Raw genomic sequence first — 22,032 nt, 5'->3', positions numbered from 1 at the left:
CAAAAGATCTTAAATCTTAAAAGTAATTGTAAAGTACATCCTAAATACACATAATTGCATGGTTAACTCAATTACATTCACTCACTTATTTTTAAGTGTTCCAAATTCAAAATCACAAATGTTTGAAGGAAGGATGGCATATCAGTGTTTCTCAACCTTGGCAACTTTAAGATGGGTGGACTTCAACTCCTAGAATTCCCAGCCAGCACAACTGGAAGTGCTGGCTGGGGATTCTGGGAGTTGAAGTCCATCCATCTTAAAGTTGCCAAGATTGAGAAACACTGGTCTAATCAATGGTAATAATGAATTTTGTAAAAGAAAAAAATCTAAATTTTATTTTATCTTGAAATGACAATTAGAACATTATGATTGAAGAAAATAAGAAAAATAGAATTATAAGAGCTTCACCAAGTTGTTGAATGCTATATTAAGTGTGATAACTACGTCCTAGAATGTGAAAATAGTCAATAAGATTTAGGAACCCCGTAAGCCTTTTGAGGAGACAAAATAAATTGTGCTTAACCATATAAAAAAGTTGCCAAGATTCTGAATAAAAAATAACTTCTCACAAATTGTGGTGCTTACTTCTTTCTGTCACATTAAGTTCTGGATTTTCTTTCCACTGCATTTTTATTGTAACTTCCATCCCTTCCCTACTTTAATATGTTTGTTAGTTAAAAGTTAGCAATTCACCATGTCTTTTTTTTAAAAAATGGGAATGTTACCTTGCCTATTCAGTCACTGAAAACTCAGAAAACCATTCTTCCACTTTGGCAGTCAAAAAGATTTAAGTGTAGCTATTCTCCAGCTTGTAACTATTACCATATGCTGTTTTAAAATAGCTTTAAAGATTAAAGAAATCACACTATTTTCCATTTTTTATTTCTTTCCAAATTAAAATACAAACAACACTGAAACAGGAAAATGTTCTATTTTGTTTTAACATACAGGTTATATAACTTTACAATGGAAGGAAGAAACAAAACAATTATTAAGAAAAATTAATATGAAATATTCCATCTTCAGAAAGGCTCACATTCTCCTCTTCTGTGTACTTATGTATAAAACTGTTTAAAGGGAGAAAAATTATAATACATTAAACAAAGTCATGACAGATGAACAATAATTACTGCAGCTACAGTTCACAAATCATTTATTACTACTGTGCAGGAATATAACAAAATAATTTTTGAAAGACAGCAAGGGAGGGAGGGACACGGACACACACACACACGTACGTTGGGCTGGCCCTAATGTTGTCTTCTTTCAGAAAAACACTGAAGTTGTGCCATGGCATTAATGGGATAATGGTTTACTCCAGGCTTACACTGCATGTAAGATGCCTGTCATTTTGTTTTTGTTTTTCAAAGAACTTTAATGTTTTTAATTACTGCCATCAAACACTGCTGGTTCTATTAAGTTTATTTTAGTCAAGACTTTAAATAGGGAGGTTCTTGTAAACATCTCAGGTCTCCTTTGGAAAGAGTGATTATAGCACAACATAACAGGCAGAATTGAAAAATTCTTCTGTTTTTATGGAAAATGTTTTGCACTACTGAAAGAATCCATAATCTACAGTGCCAGGATTGCATGATTGCATTTCTCTGTGTGTGATTTGGCAGCACTAGGCTAAGGATGGGGAAGGGAGTTATGAAATATAGAAGTTCCTCTCTTTATCAAATTTATATATTTAATGTTCTTTTTAACAAAATGACCTAACATGCTCAACAAGCCTCTTTCTGTCATACATATAAAGTAATTAGATCTTTCATTTTATTTATTACATTTTTATGCTGCCCATCTCCCCTATAAGATGACTCTGGGCAGCTTACAAGTTATAAAACAAGTAGAAAAATAATTAAAATATTAAAACTACATAGATTCAAGATTTTAAAACTATACTGAAACCAGAGAGCAGGGTGGAATGGGGATGAAGTCTTCTCACCCTGTCAGCCACCTTCAGCTATGAATGTCCTGCTCGGGTTTCTCAGGCCAAGCAGAAAAGCCTTCCACAAAGCCAAAAGGGTGGAAGCAGTTCTCACCTCTGGTGACAGAGTATCCCACAGGGATGAGGCCATAGCGGAAAAGCTCTTCTCCTTGAACCTGCCTGCTGGAATTCATAGCAGACAGGATCCATAGCAGGCTTCTTCCGCTGGTGAGTGGGGCAGACTAGTCCCATTGGGGAAAAACAGCTACTCAGATAGCCTGAACCCATGCCATGTAAGACTTTAACAACCAACACCTTGAATTGGATCCAGAAGGAAACGTGTGCAGTAGCAATGTTATATGTGCAGCCCTAGGTGCTCCTAGGATTGTGTGTGCATTCTGAACTAGCTGCAGTTTCTGAGTACTCTTCAAGGGTAGATCCATGTAGAGTGTGTTGCAGTAATCCAGCTGAGAGATGACTAGGGCATGAGTGACCATGAACAGGGCCTTGTGATGCATATAAGAACACAACTGGTGTGCAACACAAAGTTGCACAAAGGCCTTCCTAGCATGACTGCTACCTGCTCTTTGAGGAATCATGAGTTCAGGACGACCCCATGTTGGGCAATGACTTCAACTGGGGTAGTGCAACCCCATCCAGAATTAATGATAAACTACTGGATCCTAATGTCCCTTGCACCCACACCCCCTGCATCTTACCTGGCTTCACCCGTTGTCCCCCATCCAGTATTAAAATGTTCCCATCTTCCTTAAGTTTTTCCTATCACAATATCCTTAAACTAATTGAAATTGAACTCAAAAGAAATTCCAATTTTCCTATCAACTTTCATTTCTCCAAATCCAGAAAAAATAATGAAAATTTCATGTATCTTGTACACTGATTCATGTACACTGAAACAAATCAACCTCCCAAAAGCTATACAATATTGTAATTACAAAAGGAAACAAAGTTTTAAAAAGCAAACAGGAAAAAGTGTAAGGGAAATATAAACACTTTTTAAAAACAAATAAATAGCACTCTTGCATTAATACATTATTCATTCCTAGAATTTTTATTTCAAAGACTGCAAGATGAGAAAAGTTAGGTTTTAAATGATAAAACCAATACAGTTTTAATTGGATAATTAAAAGCTAGTATTTTCTAATAAGCATATTTACCATTATTTCCTCTGATGAAAGCATCTCCATATTTATTTTTCAATTGTCCATTTACATACTCTTCTGTCTGTTCCAGAGCAATATTCATGTAGCCATCCAAGCAGGCTAGTACACCTAGAATTAGAGCCATTTACATATTAAAATGTAATCTTCCAAGCCTACCTAGTACTGTTCTAAAATTTAAACACGAAGATATCATTATACAATGTACAGCTAGTGAGAATGAAAGTTAGTTATGGCAAAACAGCCATCCTCTTTTATCTATCTAATACAACGTAAGTGTCTGCCAAAGAAATTAAAGATATAAAATGAGAAAAAGGAGCCTACTTACAAATAGTTATTAACACCATTACCTCTGTCCACATCTTTTTATCTTTACAAACTATCCTTCACATTACATCCTCAAATTAATTTATATACTCCCTTTTGTTCTTTAAATTTACTTTTTTTGAGACTCTCACCAACTCTAAACATTACTTCCTTAGTTATGAGCCATTTAATCTTTAATATACTGTATCTGTTTTGCAATTCAATCTTCATGTATTTTTCTATATGACCAAACCACCTCAAAATAGTTCTTTCATGCTACTCATTTTGGTATTCTATCCACATTCAGCACTCTCATTCTTGACCCTATCTAGTTTTATTTTACATCATTCACTTTTTAAATAACCCATTCCCACTGCATTCAATTTGTTTTAGCTTTCTCTTGACATACACAGCTGTTGCTTTCCTTATCAACCAAGCATTCATCAAGATTTTGATCAAAAATATATGAGAAATAACATCACTTTCTCAGGCACACTTAAAAAACTAATCCTCTACAAATTTTATTTCATTCTTAATTTATATTTGGAAACCATCTTTTGACAAATTAAATATACAGGTACCGGTAGTCCTCGACTCAGAATCACAACCAAAACCAAAATTTCTATTTTAAGTTGAGGTGGTTGCAAGTCAAGATAAAGAATATCATAATACAGATATATAAAACGATTCACGTGGAGAATTTTTCCTTCTTCAATCACAATGTCACAACTCCTATAAAGCTTGGATTCAATTTTGATTAAGAATTTTTCAACGACAGGCAAAGGATGATCTGTATCTATTTCATTTTTGAAAGAGTATATAAATCTATCATAATTGGAAGATGAAGCAGGAAGAATATACCTCGGTAATCAACTCCAGAATTTAATTTTACAACAACTGGTCTTCCTATGATTTGCTTCAAGAAATCACTTGGAGTTTGTTTCCGTAGACTCATTTTGCTATTTTTCAAGTGCTCTATGGAAAAGCAGAAATAAGAATCTAATATTTGTCAAAAACATAGCTAACTTTAAGAAACTCAAATATTTATTACTTCAGCATTACAGTACCAGTCACCACATGAAAGCACTATATTCAACTATATCATCTAATATTCAAAGCAGTACTCTACATGTTGTCCACATTTATGTTAAATATACAACTAAATCTGCAGCTGAAAACATTCAAAATTGTCAGGCATAATTGTGTTCTATATGCATTTTTTACACAGAATCATTTGGCAATCAATAAATTAAGCAAAGTAAAGAAAAGCCTCCAATCTTTAATATTTATATTTGGTCTTTGTAGGTTTCCTAAAATATCATTAAAAGTGTACCCTTAAATAAATCCAAAGTATATGTGGCCAATTCTAGTCCCATATATTTAAGACTAAGACAAATTAAAATCACTTGACTTATATTTGACTAAGTTTGTATAGGAATGCGGTGCCCTTTTTAATTCTAACATCTGTGTTTAGCCAGGGGGCTAATAAAACACAATATTTATTCTAAACATGTAAGGCAGAAGTAGGCAACCTCTTTATATTTAGGACCTATACTTTTTTAACCCTTAAGGGCCATAAGAGGCATAGCACTGATATCAGTTGAAATAATTAATACACCACTGCTATGTCTTGCATTCTTAAAGGACATTTTAACACAGCAGTTAAGTATGATAGAGATCATAAAGTATGTCTTTTCTTCTTTATTTTAACAAAATTGCAGAATCATGCAGTCAAAACTGCATTTTGCCATCAAATTATGGTGGTGAAATTTCATAAAGTTCTATGTGACTTCAAAAATAAGTGATGGGGTCAAAAAAAAAGGCTACCATCCACAATGTACACACTTAAAGCTACAATATGCTAGAAATGTACTTGAATTCCTAGAGTCCCACATTCTAATATTCCAGTTTATCATTTTCCTCCATATTTTTTGTCTCAGATTTTCTCCTTTACCTACATTTTCTACTTTTGATTCCAGATCATACAAACTCATCACTACTATGCCAGCTTCAATTAACACTTTTTTTTCAGCATTTTGTAGCTTCTTCCAACGGCAATTATTATACTGGGGGTGGGTGTGGGGGGACGGCGTTAGGGAAGGGTATTAAGATGCAAATATCTCTGAAGACAAACAGAAAAATAGCAACAAAAACCTGTTTACTGGGCAGCATAAGCGCTACCTTGTAAGAACTTTAGCAGCGAAAGTCTTCCGCGCGCGACAAGCTAATAAATGGGAAAAATCGCTACTTCGGCAGCCGGATCTGCGGAAATCCTATCAGCGACCCAACTCTGCGCGCCGTGAGGTTGCACCGTCCTCCAAGGCGGCTCAAATGCGCATCGCGGGCATAGAGTGCTGCAGCCTATCCCGTCCGTTCCAAGCGCCTGGCCGGCGTGCCCGAAAAAGGTGGCGGCGGGAAAGGAAACGAAGAAGAAGGCTGGAGCTCAGCGCCTGTGATGAAGGGCCGCCACCGCCATTCGGAAACTTCGGCGAAAGACGCAGCGGCGCCGGCGGCCGAGCGCTCCTGAACCGCCCCGCCTTCGACTAGAGCCCTCGGTTCGCGCCTTTCCCGCCCGCCTTCACTCACCCGCGTTTCTTCCACTTCCTTAATCAGCTCAGGCAGTTCCCCGAACGAAGGATGATGGGCTGCTCAACGGACCAATCAAAGCTTCCCAGCTGTGCGCTGCAGCTATGGTGGCCAAACTCGGCCAAAATTTCTCCCACCTCTCTGTCCTAAAAGAAATTTTCGGTTTGAGGCAGGGGTCGGGGTTAGCGCAATTTATAAGGGCTTCCTTCCCAGCAGGTATACGCGTACGAGATGGGTCCAGATTACTCTCTTACAAAATGCAATAAGTTAAATTCACAGTCTTTTTATTTAATTCAATGGATTAGTTAGGTATGAGCTTCACGAAGTTAAAAGTAGAAAGGAGTTGCGGTTTTCTATTATAGTGCGCTTAAGACTGCAGATATACTCAGAATGTTACAGCTGATAAAATTATTTGCTGATTTTACTAACTGGGATGTCAGCTGAGGCCTTTGCAGGTCCAGGAACAAACCGATGTAAAATCAAGTCTTTGTCGTTTCTTAGCAGCCACAAGGATTTTCATGATGATTTTCTGAAATCTGGTCTTGGAGCTCTTCCAATGGTGTATTTATCACCACTGTAACAGAATCTGTCCATCTCTCTGCTGATCGTGGTCTTCTCTTTCCTTCCATCTTTTCCAGCGTTAGAGCCTTTTCCAGATAGTTGAATCATAGCTTAATGTGTCTCAAGTAGGATAATTTGAATCTAGTCATTTATGCTTTGATTGAGAACTTTGGTTGATTTATTCAATGCTCCATTAGTTGGTTTTCTAGTCTGCTCATGGTAATAATAATAATAATAATAATAATAATAATAATAATAATAATAATAATAATAATAATAATGAGGAGGAGGAGGAAGAAGTAGTTGGAAGGAACCTTGGAGGTCATCTAGTCTAACCCCCTGCTAAGGCAGGACACCCTATACCATTTCAGACAAATGGCTGTCCAGTCTCTTCTTAAAAACTTCCAGTGTTGGAGCATTCACCACTTCTGGAGGCAGGTTGTTCCACTGGATAGTTGTTCTAACTGTCAGGAAGTTTCTCCTTACTTCTAGGTTGCTTCTCTCCTTGACTAGTTTTCATCCGTTGCTTCTTGTCCTGCTTTCAGGTGCTTTGGAGAATAGCTTGGCTCCCTCTTCTTTGTGGCAGCCCCTGAGATATTGGAACACTGCTATCATGTCAACCCTCACCCTTCTCTTCATTAAACTACACATACCCAATTCCAGCAACCGTTCCCTATATGTTTTAGCCTCCAGTCCCCCAATCATCTTTGTTGCTCTTTCCTGTACTCTTTCTAGAGCAGACATGTCAAACACAAGGCCCGGGGGCCAGATCCGGCCCGCGAAGTGGCTTCATGTGGCCCGCGAAGCCATCCTGGAAAGACTGAGGGAATGGCCCCCTCTGCCTTGGCCCTGGCCCAGAGACCCTCCTTCTGCCAGAGACCCTCAGATCTGACCCACTCCTGGCCAGGCCCCCATAGGCACCCTTGATGCGTAGGTCATACGTGCTCTAGCCACGCCCACCCAGTAGGCCACGCCCACCCTGGCCATACCCACCCGGCCCCCTGAGGGCAACCACAATGCTGATGCGGCCCTCAATGAAATTGAGTTTGACACCCCTGTTCTAGAGTCTCGACATCTTTTTTACATAGTGGTGACCAAAACTGGATGCAGTATTCCAGGTGTGGCATTACCAAGGCATTGTAAAGTGGTATTAGTAATTTACATGATCTTGATTCTATCCCTCTGTTAATGCAGCCTAGCACTGTGTTGGCTTTTTTGGCAGCTGTGGCACACTGCTGGCTCATGTTTAAGTGATTGTCCACTAGGACTCCGAGATTTCTCTCACAGTTACTACTATCAAGCAAGGTACCACCTATACTATACCTGTGCATTTGATTTTTCCTGCTTAAATGTAGAACCTTACTTTTTCACAATTGAATTTCATTTTGTTAGATAGTGCCCAGTGTTCAAGTCTGTCCAGATCCTCCTGTATCTTAAGCCTATCTTCTGGAGTATTGGTTATTCCTGCCAGCATGGTGTCGTCTGCAGATTTGATGAGTTCCCCATCTATCCCCTCATCCAAATCATTGATGAAGATGTTGAAGAGCACTGGGCCCAGAACAGAGCCCTGGGGCACCCCACTACACACTTCCTTCCATGTAGATGCAGTTCCATTGAGGACCACACACTGAGTATGACCTGTCAGCCAGCTACGAATCCATCTGGTGGTGATGCAATCTAACCCACATTTTTCTATCTTATCAAGTAGTAGGTTGTGATCTACTTTATCAAATGCCTTACTGAAGTCCAAGTAAATTATATCTACAGCATTTCTCTGGTCCACTAGTTTTGTCACTTGGTCAAAGAATGCAATAAGGTTTGTCTGGCACGATCTGTTTTTGACAAACCCATGTTGGCTTTTTCAGTGATAACTTTGTTCTCATCAAGGTGTTCGCTGATTTGTTGTTTGATTATCTTTTCCAGAATCTTCCCAGGTATTGTGGTCAGGCTGATAGGTCTGTAGTTTCCTGGATCTATTTTTTTCCCTTTTTTGAAGATGGGAACTACATCAGCTCTCTTCCAGTCCTCTGGTAGTTCCCCAGTGCTCTAGGATCTTTGAAAAATATAGTTCAGTGGTTCTGAGATCACGTCTGCCAGTTCCTTGAGAACCTTGAGGTGTAATCCATCTGGTCCTGGTGATTTGAACTTGTCTAGGCTGGACAGGTGCTCACTTACTATTTTCTTGCCTATCTTAATTTGCGTTTCTATTCTGTTTTTTATGGCACTGGTTTTGGTAGGTTGGACTGTTTTTTCCCTTTGTGTAAAGACAGATGCAAAAAACGAATTAAATAGTTCTGCTTTCTCCCTATTGCTTGTCATCTTCTTGCCACTTTCCCCCACTAATGGACCAATCATTTCCTTAACTTTTTTCTTGTTTCTTATATGTTGAAAGAAGCTGTTTTTGTTATTTCTGACTTTGGTCACAAGTCTTAGTTCATTTTGAGCCCTAGCTTCCCTCACTTCATCTTTGCAGGCACTGGCTGTTTGCTGATATTCTGCCTTAGTTATGTGCCCCTCTTTCCACTTCTTATATTTGTCCTTTTTATCTTTCAGTTTATCAGAGAGTTCTTTATGCAGTCATGCTGGTTTCTTTTGAAAGCTGTTATTTTTCTTCTTTGTTGGTATTGTGCTAGACTGGGCCTTTCGTCCTGTCTCCAACCTTTCGTCCTGTCTCCAACCTTCGCTTTCTTGCGAAGGTTGTTGAGAGTGTGGTGGCGCATCAGCTCCCTCTGGTCCTGGATGAAGCGGATTATCTAGACCCGTACCAATCGGGTTTCAGGCCCGGGCACAGCATGGAGACGGCATTGGTCGCGCTGGTGAATGATCTCTGGAGGGCTCGGGACAGGGGGCATTCCTCTGTCCTAGTCCTATTAGACCTCTCGGCGGCTTTCGATACCATCGACCATGGTATCTTGCTGCGGCGTCTCAGGGGATTGGGAGTGGGAGGCACAGTTTTACAGTGGTTCTCCTCCTATCTCTTGGGACGTTCGCAGTCGGTGTTGGCAGGGGGGCAGAGGTCGACCGCGAGGTCTCTCATTTGTGGAGTTCCTCAGGGGTCGGTCCTCTCGCCTCTCCTGTTCAACATCTACATGAAGCCGCTGGGTGAGATCATTCGTGGCTTTGGAGTTGGGTATCATCAGTACGCTGATGATACCCAACTTTTCTTTTCGACCCCAAACCACCCCAGTGATGCCCTCAACGTGATGTCCCGTTGCCTGGAGGCGGTTCGGGTCTGGATGGGGAGGAACAGACTCCAACTCAACCCCGACAAGACTGAGTGGCTTTGCATACCTTCATCCCGGGTTTATTCGGACATTCCACCTCTAGCTATGGGGGGTGAATTATTACCCCCCGTAGATAGGGCTCGCAACTTGGGGGTCCTCCTAGATTCACGGCTCACCTTGGAAGATCATATAGGAGCCGTGACTAGGGGGGCCTTCGCACAGGTTCGCCTGGTGCGTCAGTTGCGGCCCTATCTTAGCCGGGATGATCTATGCACGGTCACTCATGCGCTCGTGTCCTCTCGTCTGGACTACTGCAACGCTCTCTACATGGGGCTGCCCTTGAGGACCACTCGGAAGCTCCAACTGGTACAGAATGCAGCCGCGAGAGTGGTGCTGGGAGTCTCCCGATACTCCCACATTACACCTCTGCTCCGTGAGCTGCATTGGTTGCCAGTTGTCTTCCGGGTGAGATTCAAGGTACTGGTAACGGTATTCAAAGCACTCCATGGCATGGGGCCGGAGTACCTCAGGGAACATCTGCTGCCGGCATCAAGCTCCCTGCGCCCTGTGCGTTCCCACAGAGAGGGCCTCCTCAGGGTGCCACCGATCAGAGAATGTCGATTGGTGGCCCCCAGGGGGAGATCCTTCTCTGTGGGCGCTCCGGAGCTGTGGAATCAGCTACCGGTAGAGCTCCGGACGGCGCCCGATCTTCGCTCCTTTCGTCGCGATCTCAAGACATTTCTGTTTGTACAAGCCGGCCTAGCCTGAGGGGGAGTGTTGGGGTTGTTTTATCTTTCGTTTTTTAATTTTTCTGGGGGTTTTTAGCGTTGTATTTATATTGTTTTTAACTAGGGCAATTGTTTAATCTTTTTTTTAATGTTTGTATTTGCTATTTTATTCTGCCCTGTGAACCGCCCTGAGTCCTCAGGGAGAAGGGCGGTATATAAATGTTATTAAATTAAATTAAAAATTAAATTATTATCTCACTTTTCAAAATTTCCCAAGCTTCCTGAATTGATTTCCCCTTTAGGATTCTCATCCATGGAATTCTTCCCAAGGTGTCTCTAAGTTTATTGAAATTAGCTCTTTTAAAGTCCAAGACTCTAGTTTGGCTGTATTCTATTGCTTGTGCTTCCATAATGTTGAATTCCAATATTGCATGATCACTTCCCCCCAAGGTTCCTGTGGCTTTGACACTTTCTATCATTTCATCTCTGTTAGTGAGAATTAAATCCAATATGGCTAATCCCCTAGTTCCCTTCTCTACTTTTTGGGAGAGAAAGATGTCTGCTAGGTTTGTCAGGAATCTGTTAGATCTTCCACTTGGTGCAGAATTTGTCTCCCAGTTGATATCAGGGTAATTAAAGTCCCCCATAACTATTCTGGTATTCTCAGAAGTCTTCAACACCAAAATTCCCCTTCAGAAATCACCAGGAACTTCATTAGAAGTGTGCACCTTTACACTAGAGATTAAACATTAAGCATTTGTAAGAGCTAATCTGAAAATGGGAAGATTTTTTGACCTCGCCTCACTCCTCCAGCTGTCAACATTCCTGAGTATTCAATAGGTACAAAATCAAACTACTGACTGTGGACAGTGCAAGTTACCAATGCCTGTACTAAAGGAACTGCATGCAACCTGCAGAGCTCCTCAGAGCAGCTGAAAAATAGATGCTCAATTCTGTTATAGTGTCAACAGTGTTGGATACCCACAAACCCACCACATTTGACATTTATCAGGAAGCAGTTATATTTTCTGTTATGGTTTTCTTAGGTAATTGAATAAGGGCAGTCATGTGAGATAAAAGAAAAACTAGTGGAATCTACTTTAACTATACACCAAAAGAAGGAGATATGAGTAAACATATCTTAATTGTTCTTAATTTCCAATTATTTGCATATGGTTTGTTTTCTCTTACATAATAAGCTGTTTTTTCATGCATCATCTGAATATCCTTCTTGTTTAATATACAACTTCCACTTTTTTAAAAATAGTTCCTTTGACAAGCAAAGCAGGAAGTCCACTCCAAGTGCTCGTATGTCTGTAAAGCATGCTTCCTAGAATAATGGTGTCAAGGATACACAAAAAAGACAAGCAGAGAAAACAAACATACTTTAGCATGCTTCCTAGAATAATGGTGTCAAGGATACACAAAAAAGACAAGCAGAGAAAACAAACATACTTTAGGTATGGTTTAAATTATTTTTCCTCAGAAACAATTGATCTTCAGATTGAAGACACAAATTGCCAGAAAGGTCCCTTGCATAAGCTGTGTTGAAATGTTTTTCATCATTTATATCCATATCAGAGGAACATAAAGCCATTGAGGGCAAGCAACTTTTGGTGACCTAGTTCAGTCCTCCCAGTCCCGTACAGCCACATACCGTAATAGCCATGTAAGTCTGCATGAGATCCCCAGTGCAGTATAAAGTCTTTGGCATCCACTGTTTCCTATATTTAGGCATTATATCTCCAATGAAAATGTGTCCCCAGAACTGTCAGTTCGTCTAGAAGAAACATTACAGTTATTAATAACTTTGTATAATAGGAACTTACATTTGTATCTGTCTTTACACAAAGGGGAAAAACAGTCCAACCTACCAAAACCAGTGCCATAAAAAACAGAATAGAAACGCAAGTTAAGATAGGCAAGAAAATGGTAAGTGAGCACCTGTCCAGCCTAGATGAGTTCAAATCACCAGAACCAGATGGATTACACCCCAAGGTTCTCAAGGAACTGGCAGACGTGATCTCAGAACCACTGAACTATATTTTTCAAAGATCCTAGAGCACTGGGGAACTACCAGAGGACTGGAAGAGAGCTGATGTAGTTCCCATATTCAAAAAAGGGGAAAAATAGATCCAGGAAACTACAGACCTATCAGCCTGACCTCAATACCTGGGAAGATTCTGGAAAAGATAATCAAACAACAAATCAGCGAACACCTTGATGCGAACAAAGTTATCACTAAAAGCCAACATGGGTTTGTCAAAAACAGATCGTGCCAGACAAACCTTATTACATTCTTTGACCAAGTGACAAAACTAGTGGACCAGAGGAATTCTGTAGATATAATTTACTTGGACTTCAGTAAGGCATTTGATAAAGTAGATCACAACCTACTACTTGATAAGATAGAAAAATGTGGGTTAGATTGCATCACCACTAGATGGATTCGTAGCTGGCTGACAGGCCGTACTCAGCATGTGGTCCTCAATGGAACTGCATCTACATGGAAGGAAGTCTGTAGTAGGGTGCCCCAGGGCTCTGTTCTGGGCCCAGTGCTCTTCAACATCTTCATCAACGATTTGGATGAGGTGATAGATCGGGAACTCATCAAATTTGCAGATGACACCAAGCTGGCAGGAATAGCCAATACTCCAGAAGATAGGCTTAAGATACAGGAGGATCTGGACAGACTCGAACACTGGGCACTATCTAACAAAATGAAATTCAATAGTGAAAAAAAGTAAGGTTCTACGTTTAGGCAAGAAAAACCAAATGTACAGGTATAGTATAGGGGTGCCTTGCTCAATAGTAGTACGTAACTGTGAGAGGGATCTCGGAGTCCTAGTGGACAATCACTTAAATATGAGCCAGCAGTGTGCTGCAGCTGCCAAAAAAGCCAACACAGTGCTAGTCTCATTAACAGAGGGATAGAATCAAGATCACATGAAGTATTAATACCACTTTACAATGCCTTGGTAAGGCCACACTTGGAATACTGCATCCAGTTTTGGTCACCACGATGTAAAAAAGATGTCGAGACTCTAGAAAGACTACAGAGAGGAGCAACAAAGATAATTAGGGGACTGGAGAGAAAAACATATAAGAAACGGTTGCTGGAATTGGGTATGTCTAGTTTAATGAAGAGAAGGACGAGGGGGGACATGATAGCAGCGTTCCAATATCTCAGGGGCTGCCACAAAGAAGAGGGAGCCAAGCTATTCTCCAAAGCACCTGAAAGCAGGACAAGAAGCAACGGATGGAAACTAATCAAGGAGAGAAGCAACCTAGAAGTAAGGAGAAACTTCCTGACAGTTAAAACAATTAAACAGTGGAACAACCTGCCTCCAGAAGCTGTGAATGCTCCAACACTGGAAGTCTTTAAGAAGAGACTGGACAGCCATTTTTCTGAAATGGTATCGGGTTTCCTGCCTGAGCAGGGGGTTGGACTAGATAACCTCCAAGGTCCCTTCCAACTTTACTATTATTATTGCCTTTTGAAAAAGCACCTTTGGGACAACCATGAGCTGGATAACCGAGAATCTCCATAGATATTTAAAGAGGATAAGTGTCTCTTTCTTTTTTTCTTGCCTTTATTCATATGAGAAAAGCAATAAGATTATATATTTTTTGCAATTAAGATTAGTTACATTCAACTCTAGTAATGAAGATAGCTCTGTATGTACCTTCTTTTCCCTCAAGTTACACTTATTACTTTAATTTCAGACATTTTTAAAAAACTTTCATCACTATTAGCTCATTTGGGGTTTCCTTGTTTTGTTTGCCTACATCAGACATGTCAAACACAAGGCCTGGGGGCCGGATCCGGCCCACGAAGTGGTTTCATGTGGCCCGCGAAGCCATCCTGGAAACAGTGAGGGAATGGCCCCCACTGCCTTGGCCCTGGCCCAGAGACCCTCCTTCTGCCAGAGACCCTCAGATCTATCCCACTCCTGCCCAGGCCCCCATAGGCACCCTTGATACAAATGATGTAGAGCTGGCCACGCCCATCCAGTAGGCCATACGCACTCTAGCCACGCCCACCCAGTAGGCCATGCCCACTCTGGCCATACCCAACCGGCCCCCTGAGGGCAACCGCAATGCTGATGCGGACCTCAATGAAATTGAGTTTGACACCCCTGGCCTACATCATAATTTTCCTCTTCAATGTGCAGTCAGTTTTATTCAGTACAGATCATTTTGCCTTTTTCTGGCTTTAAAACTATCTCCTGGGAAATGTTGGAAACTGCTTTCCTGATTTGTTATAAGTAGAAAGGGAAATTTAAAATGATTCTACCACTCTCATAACATCAGCATAATTAAAATTGCACTACATTCCCATATTCAGCAAAATAATGTTTACAAAATAATCCAGAGATAGCCATATACACGATAAAAGAAAGTTGAAATAATTTGGGTTAGGATGCAAAGTTAAATGCAAAGTTTTTATCCCTATTCCTTTGTCTATCAAAAGAGATTATCTAGAAAAGGAAATGTTTTTCCACTTTTGAATCAATGAATATTATCCACACTCCCACTCCGTATTTCAGTTTTTTGAGCAGTAAAATTTCCAGTAGTATGAGATTTGGAAAGGTTGTATTGTCTTGGGATGAAATAAAACATTTAGGATGCTTTGTGTGATACAAAATATTTGAGCAAAAATATGGAAATATATGGTTCTAAGATTTCAACAATAACGTTCCCATTTATTTTCTGAGGAAACTTCCTAGCAAATGCAAAATCCAAATCATTCCTTGACTAAATTTTAATCTTAAAATCAAGTTTTCTGAGAGGTTATATAGATTCATCCCAAATATCATGACAGTTTGTTTCCAAATTTCTGTGAATTGTATTTTATGTTTGCTTATTAAATGTTCGATTCAATCACTTTTCCATTTCATCATCAGTTTTATATTTTTTGGTTCAAATACAGGGGACTGTATCTGACCATGTAACGTAAATATCTAAGTATTTAGATATTTATGTAAATATCTAAATAACCATCTAAATAGTCTTGTAAAAGTCATATTGTCTATCCTCCATTTTTAGTGTCTTCAAAATAAGATCTTTTTTTGCTAAGTAGAGCCCTTGCAGAATACTACAGTATGAAGCAATGCATCTTAGTTTAGATCTGATTAGACCATGCTATTCCCTAATTATGTATAGTTTTGACCTTGATTTTTTATTTTGCATTCAGAAAAGTTTACAATGTTAAAATATTCAAAATATGCATATTATATTTAAAGGTCCTGTATATTCATTTTTGTAACATTACTTCTACTCTCAATACAAACTACAGCCAAACATGACATTCAGAGATATTTTAATGAGATAGTGTCCTAGCATTGCCCTAATAGCTATATAACATCGCTATATTTGTGCATTGTTTTCTTGGTAACATAGAAGCCATGTTCTTATCTTCATATTTTCATAATGAATGCTCTCCCAGCTCAGGCTTCTGCCACAGATTTACAACCTTTGATTCAGAGAAGTGACAGTGATTTTAATATGAGAGGATATATGATATTTTTAGTATATAGTGAAGTCATTGGTAACAAGGAAGGAAGTGGGTGAGAGATGGTACGGCTGGCTGGGAAATTGCTTGTTTCTTCTTTGTGCCACAGCCATACAGCAAGTAGTAACTACTCATGGTGTAACCTTGGATAGACGGGAGAAAAGTTTAATTAATTATATAATAATTAATCAAAATAAGGAAAGCATCCAAGTGGAAGGAACAGTGTACCAGGTTAGAGGAGCTGGTCTAACTTGGAAATTTAAAGGCATTAAAATTAATGTTGGGAGCATGAAAAGATAGGGCATGATACTGAACAGTTGATCCTCATGGAGTATTCTGTTGATGTTCTGTTACTTCAGAAAACACACATGGAGGACAATCACCAACCGACAGCTAAAATCTTTGGATATAAAATAATAACAGCATTGCATCACCCTAAATATGGAATTACGATTTACCTCAAGGATTATATTTTATTTTTTATTTTTTTATTTTAATTCCATTTATATCCCGCCCTTCTCCGAAGACTCAGGGCGGCTTACAAGCTTAGCAGTAGCCTTCATTCTATGTATATGCCTGCTTATTAGGGCTTTCACACACACCCCCAAGCGGCATTATTACAAAGTCAGCTTATTGCCCCCAACAATCTGGGTCCTCATTTTACCTACCTCGGAAGGATGGAAGGCTGAGTCAACCTTGAGCCTGGTGGGACTCGAACCTGCACTAATTGCAGGCAGCTGGTGTTATTTAAGGAGGCATTAGCCCACTGCTCCACCAAGGCTCTTATAATGCCTTTCTCCAATTATTAATTCAACTATCAATCAGAATGTCTTCTCTATATCCATAGAATTACAGAATATTACCATCATGAATGTTTACAAGCCTCTAATGGATAGTTGGTTAGATTCTGTGTTATCAGTGCCTGCAGGAGATAGCATAATCCTTGGTGATTTCAATAGCCACCATATATCTTGGGGCTATTATTAATAAGAATAGGAGTAGATTATTCAACTGGATGGAAATAAACAATCTTACTCTTATAAAGATATGAGCATTTCATTCTTCTCGTTGGCAAAAGGATTATTCCCTAGGTCTCTGTTTTGTTTCCTCTGGAGTAGTAAAATCATAATCCCAAATCCATAGATAATTTTGAACAATTTCCTGCATAGTCAGCATAGGCCAGTGGGGGGAGTCAAATATGTGAACAACTGGTTCTCTGTGTGGATGCCATTTCTGGAAGTCCATTCTGGGCCTGGGCAACAAAAAAAAAAGCTATTGGTTCTGCTGAAGTGGTGCAAACTGGCTGAATCCCATCACTGGCATAGGCCTATAATCTACAGAATAAGATTCCAGATCACAGTAATTAGGTCCACTCCTAAACTTGTTGGAACTTCCAGAAAGCAGATTGGAATACTTATGCCAAGCACACTGATGCTAATACAGATGGATGAAAGCAGTCCCTAAGAGCTACAAATCTGCAGCTAAAAGAAACTTCCCAAGAGGATACCATAAAGATTACATCTCTAGATAGAGTGAAGACTGTTTGGTTCAGGTAGACAAGGACTCAGAGTGGTTCACAATGACAAGAGTTTATTCAATACACATAAGTCAACTGTCAACTGTCAAATGTTTCAAGCTTTTATAGTAGAACTGTTTAAACTTTAACCAATCATCAAACACTATTTTCCCGCTTCTTTGCTACTTTAACCAATGGTTGCACCAGAATCTCCCGCTTCGAGGACCTACTTTTGCAACCTACTATTTTACAAGTTTGCAACTATTTACAGACACAACACCCCTTACCCCCCAGTTGTTGTTATTTATGGACATAGTCTCTTAAATATTTGGGTGGCCTATGGACCCTTGAAGGATATCTATTGCTTTGGATACCTAAATCATTTCTATCAGATTGTCTGCTAGGCTGGCTTACTCTGGTGGACCTGGACTCTTGGCTAATTGGCTCAGATGCTTCTCTGCTAACAAGTTGTGGTTGTTGTTGTGTTTGCTGTTCAGTTATTGCTGGCCTGCTCAAGGGGGGCAGCTCCCAGTCAAATTGACTGTGTTGTTGTTGGTTAGCTGTGGACGGGCTGTGTTTGGTTCGAATTGACGAGGACTCAGAGTGGTTAACACTGAACGAGTTTATTGAATACACAAAGTCAACTGTCAACTGTCAAATGTTGCAACCCTTTTATAGAGAAAGCGTTTGAACTGTAACCAATACAAGCAGTCTGTTTTCCCGCTCCTTGGTTGTGGCGTCCAATGATTGCACCTTATTTTCCCGCTTTAAACCTTGCAAAGCTGCACTGTGTTTGCAATCTCTTCCATGGCTTATTGCTAACTATTTACATACACAACACCCCTTACCCCCCAGTTGGTGTCATTTCTTTACAAAATCCATTAGGTATTTTGGTGGCCTATGTATTCTGGACGGGTATCTGTTACTTTGGCTATTAGGGACCCTTCTTCCTGGTTGACTGCTTGGCTGCTGGTTACTATGCTGGTTACTACTAGACCTGGGCTCTGGGTTACTGGCTTCAGATGTACTGCCTTGTGTATTAGGTTGTGTTTGGGATTCAGTGGTCACTGGCCTACTTCGCAGGGGTATTTCCCAATCAATTGGACTGAATTGTTGTTGTTGGGCATCAGGGAATGTGTCATCTTGCCCAACCTCTACACCGCTTTCTGGCCTAATGTTGTCTGTACTGTTTCCCCTTACTGAGCTTTGGTCCCCCTCAGCAGGCACACACCCACTAGATCTTTTCCTCAGCTGGTCTATGTGTCTTTTACAGATCCTATTCCCTTCCCCCTCAATGATGTATGATAGGGGACCTAAGATTTCAGTTACCACCCCTGGAATCCATTTGTCCCCTTGGGCGTAGTTCCTGGCCCAAATCAAGTCCCCCACTTCAAATGTTCTGTTAGGAATGTCTAATTCAATGTTTGGTTGGAGTCTGTCAGGGTGTAGTCTGTCCAACTTGGTCAAAATTTTCCTGCCCCACCTCATTTCAGCTGGACTTTTCCCTGTAGCCGAACAAGGGGTTGTGTGCTGAGCCAACAAGAACTCAGCTAGTCTCTGATGCCAGTCACCTCAAATGATTCTTTTAAGCGCGTCCTTCGTGGTCCTCACATTCCTTTCAGCCAATCCGTTGGTGGAGGGGTGGAAGGGTGCAGAAGTCTTATGCTTAATCGAGTTGGCCTTGAGGAAATCCTGAAATTCAATAGATGTGAATTGTGGCCCGTTATCAGACACTATTAAATCCGGCAACCCATGAGTGGCAAAGAGGCCCCTTAATGCCTGTATTGTTCTGCCTGCCGTTACTGAACTGACCGGTACTACTTCTAGCCATCTAGAGTAGCTGTCGACCACTACAAGGAACGTTAACCCCTGGAAAGGTCCAGCGAAGTCAATATGAATCCTGGACCAAGGATTCCTAGCTAGCTCCCATTTATGTGTGCGGATGTGTTGTTGTTCAGGCCTGGAACGTTGGCACAGATGGCAATTGGCAACGCATTCCTCAATGTCGTGGTCCAATCCTGGCCACCACAAGTGACTCCTAGCCAGGGCCTTCATCCTTACTATTCCGGGGTGTCCCTCATGCAATTCAAATAGAATAGCTGATTTGTGGATTTCTGGAATTACTACACGAGTTCCCCAGAGTAAGCAACCCATATGAACTGATAGTTCATCTTTCCTTCTGAAAAATGGACTGTATTTTACGTCCGGGTTGGCGTTGGGCCAACCGCTCATGACCCAGGCCATTACTCTCCTTAAGATGAGGTCCTTATTGGTTGCCTCAGCTATGTCTTTAGCAGTTAGGGGCAGATCAGGAATATCTTGTAGGGACATTACTTGTCCCACTGGGGCAGGGTCCTCCTCTGTTGTGCTAAGGGGCAATCTGCTAAGAGCGTCTGCGTGACCCATGTCCTTACCTGGTCGGTATTGGAGGGAAAATGAATATGCTGAGAGGAAAATGGACCATCTCAGCATCCTGGGAGACATAATTTGGGGAGTCTGTTTATCTGTGGTAAACAGTCCCAGCAGGGGTTTGTGGTCTGTCAGTATTGTAAAGTTCCTGCCATACAGGTAGTCGTGGAACTTTTTAACTCCTGCCACTATGGCTAAAGCTTCCCGGTCTATTTGAGCATAGTTCCGCTCTGCCTTGGTTAGTGTGCGGGAGTAGTAAGCAATGGGTCTTTGCATTCCCTGGGTGTCTAAATGGCTGATTACTGCCCCAACGCCATAAGGCGAAGCATCGCACGCCAGGTAGATTGGTCTGTTTTCTATAAAGTGGGTTACAGTTGAGCTACTGGAAAGGATGTCTTTTAAGGTCTGGAAACTCGCTTTGTGCTTGTCTTGCCAATGCCAAGGGGTCTTCTTATCTAAAAGCCTGTGCAGTGGTTCTGCAATGGCAGCCTTATGTGGCACAAAAGTGTGATAAAAATTTACCAAGCCTAGGAAGGCCTGTAGCTCAGCCTTGTTCCTTGGTTCAGGAGCCCCTTTTATTGCTTTAATTTTTTCAGGGGTAGGGTGGACTCCGCTTTTGTCAATCCTGAACCCCAAAAAATCAGTGGATTTAACCCCTATGCTACATTTTTCCTTTTTTAATTTTAATCCAGCCTTTCTAAATCTACCCAGTACCTGTTCCAGCCGCTCTACTAACATTCCTTCATCTTTTCCAGCTATTAGGACATCATCAAAGTAAGGGCATACTCCAGGTATGCCCTTTAAGGTCCTCTCCATCACTTCTTGGAAGATGCCTGGAGCTGCTGCAATTCCAAATTGCAGTCTGTGGACTCGGAACGCCCCCTTGTGGGTAACAATTGTCTGTGCCTCTGTAGCCTCTTTGGAAACAGTCAACTGTAAGTACGCATGCGCCAAGTCGAGCTTGGCGAAGATGGCGGCGTCCTGGATCGTGGCGAGGACCTGCTTCACCGTCGGGACCGGGTAAGCATGCTTTTTCATTCCAATGTTGAGGGTCGCCTTGTAGTCGGCGCAGATTCTCACATCCCCATTGGGTTTGAGGGGTGTGACAATCGGCGTCTCCCACAAACCGCCCTCAACAGGTTCTAAAACTCCGAGGCCTACAAGCCAGTCGAGCTCGGCCTCGATTTTTTCTTTTAAGGCAAAAGGTACCCTCCGGGCCTTTAGCCTGATTGGATTTACTGAGGGGTCTAGGTTAAAATTAATGGGGGGCCCTTTGTACTTGCCTAGAGATCCATCGAATACGTCTGCAAATTCTTTGCAGACGGATTCGAGGGTCTTATTTCTAATCACTGAATTTATTCCCCCTATCCAAATTCCCAGGGCAGGAAACCAATTAAGCCCTATTAAGCTGGTCCTATTCCCCTCCGTAACTATCAAATCTAAGACCCCCTTAAACCCCTTAAAGTTTACTCTAAGGCTGGTCTTTCCTTTTACGATTATTGGACTTTTTTGGAAGTCCATTAATTGAATATTTGTTGGACTAAGTGGAATTCTTTTTCCGCTTAGTTGTTCAATTTTCTCAAGGGTTTCAGTGGAAATTATCGACACTGAAGCCCCTGAGTCGATTTCCATTCTGCAAGGGACCCCTTGCAGAAGGACTGTGATTTTTAATTTTCCGTCCGGAAAATTGTGCCCCCTTCCCCGCCGTCTCCGATTGACTCGGGCCACCTCCCTTAGGTTTGGAAATTTCACCCGGGTTCTAGGGGTCTCCTTGCCACTAGCATTGGGGGTTACCTTACCCTCTGGCCACACATCGACTTCGTTCAGACGGGTGTCCCGAACGCGGTTTCTGCAGATGGCCTGGATGTGGCCGGTCTTGCCGCAAGCCCTGCACTTGGCGGTGCGGAATCGGCAGGAAGCGCGGGGATGGTTGCCGCCGCAGCTGCCACATCGGTTCTGGGTGTCGTTGTCGTGCGGTCTGGTTGCGGTGTCCCGCCACGGTCGTTGTGCCCCGGTCGGTGGTCTTTGCGGTGTTGCGGGTTGTTGCCGGCGGCCAGGTTCAGGCCCCTCGCTTCTGAG

The 22,032-nt window shown here is 41.4% G+C and overlaps 1 protein-coding gene across 3 annotated transcripts; it reads right to left on the bottom strand.

Annotated features, from left to right (window-relative positions):
* Positions 1-865: 865 nt before the first annotated feature.
* On the bottom strand, positions 866-6,043 carry LSM6 (LSM6 homolog, U6 small nuclear RNA and mRNA degradation associated). 3 transcript variants are annotated; one of them, XM_083366870.1, is made up of 4 exons: positions 6,001-6,043; positions 4,276-4,389; positions 3,106-3,219; positions 866-1,067 (listed from the first exon to the last, which is right to left on the bottom strand). In XM_083366870.1, the coding sequence occupies exons 2-4, from the start codon at positions 4,367-4,369 to the stop codon at positions 1,033-1,035; spliced, it is 243 nt and encodes an 80-aa protein (XP_083222996.1). In that variant the 5' UTR covers positions 4,370-4,389; positions 6,001-6,043; the 3' UTR covers positions 866-1,032. The 3 variants fall into 3 exon arrangements, with proteins under 3 accessions (XP_083222996.1, XP_083222995.1, XP_083222997.1); XM_083366869.1 differs by lacking the exon at positions 6,001-6,043 and adding an exon at positions 5,596-5,992; XM_083366871.1 differs by lacking the exon at positions 6,001-6,043 and adding an exon at positions 5,373-5,559.
* Positions 6,044-22,032: the final 15,989 nt, after the last annotated feature.

The sequence above is a fragment of the Vipera ursinii genome (genome assembly GCF_947247035.1).
Source record: "Vipera ursinii genome assembly, chromosome: 7".
Taxonomy (NCBI): domain Eukaryota; kingdom Metazoa; phylum Chordata; class Lepidosauria; order Squamata; family Viperidae; genus Vipera; species Vipera ursinii.
The sequence above is the reverse complement of the archived record's forward strand: the minus strand, read 5'-3'. Positions and strand labels throughout refer to the sequence as shown.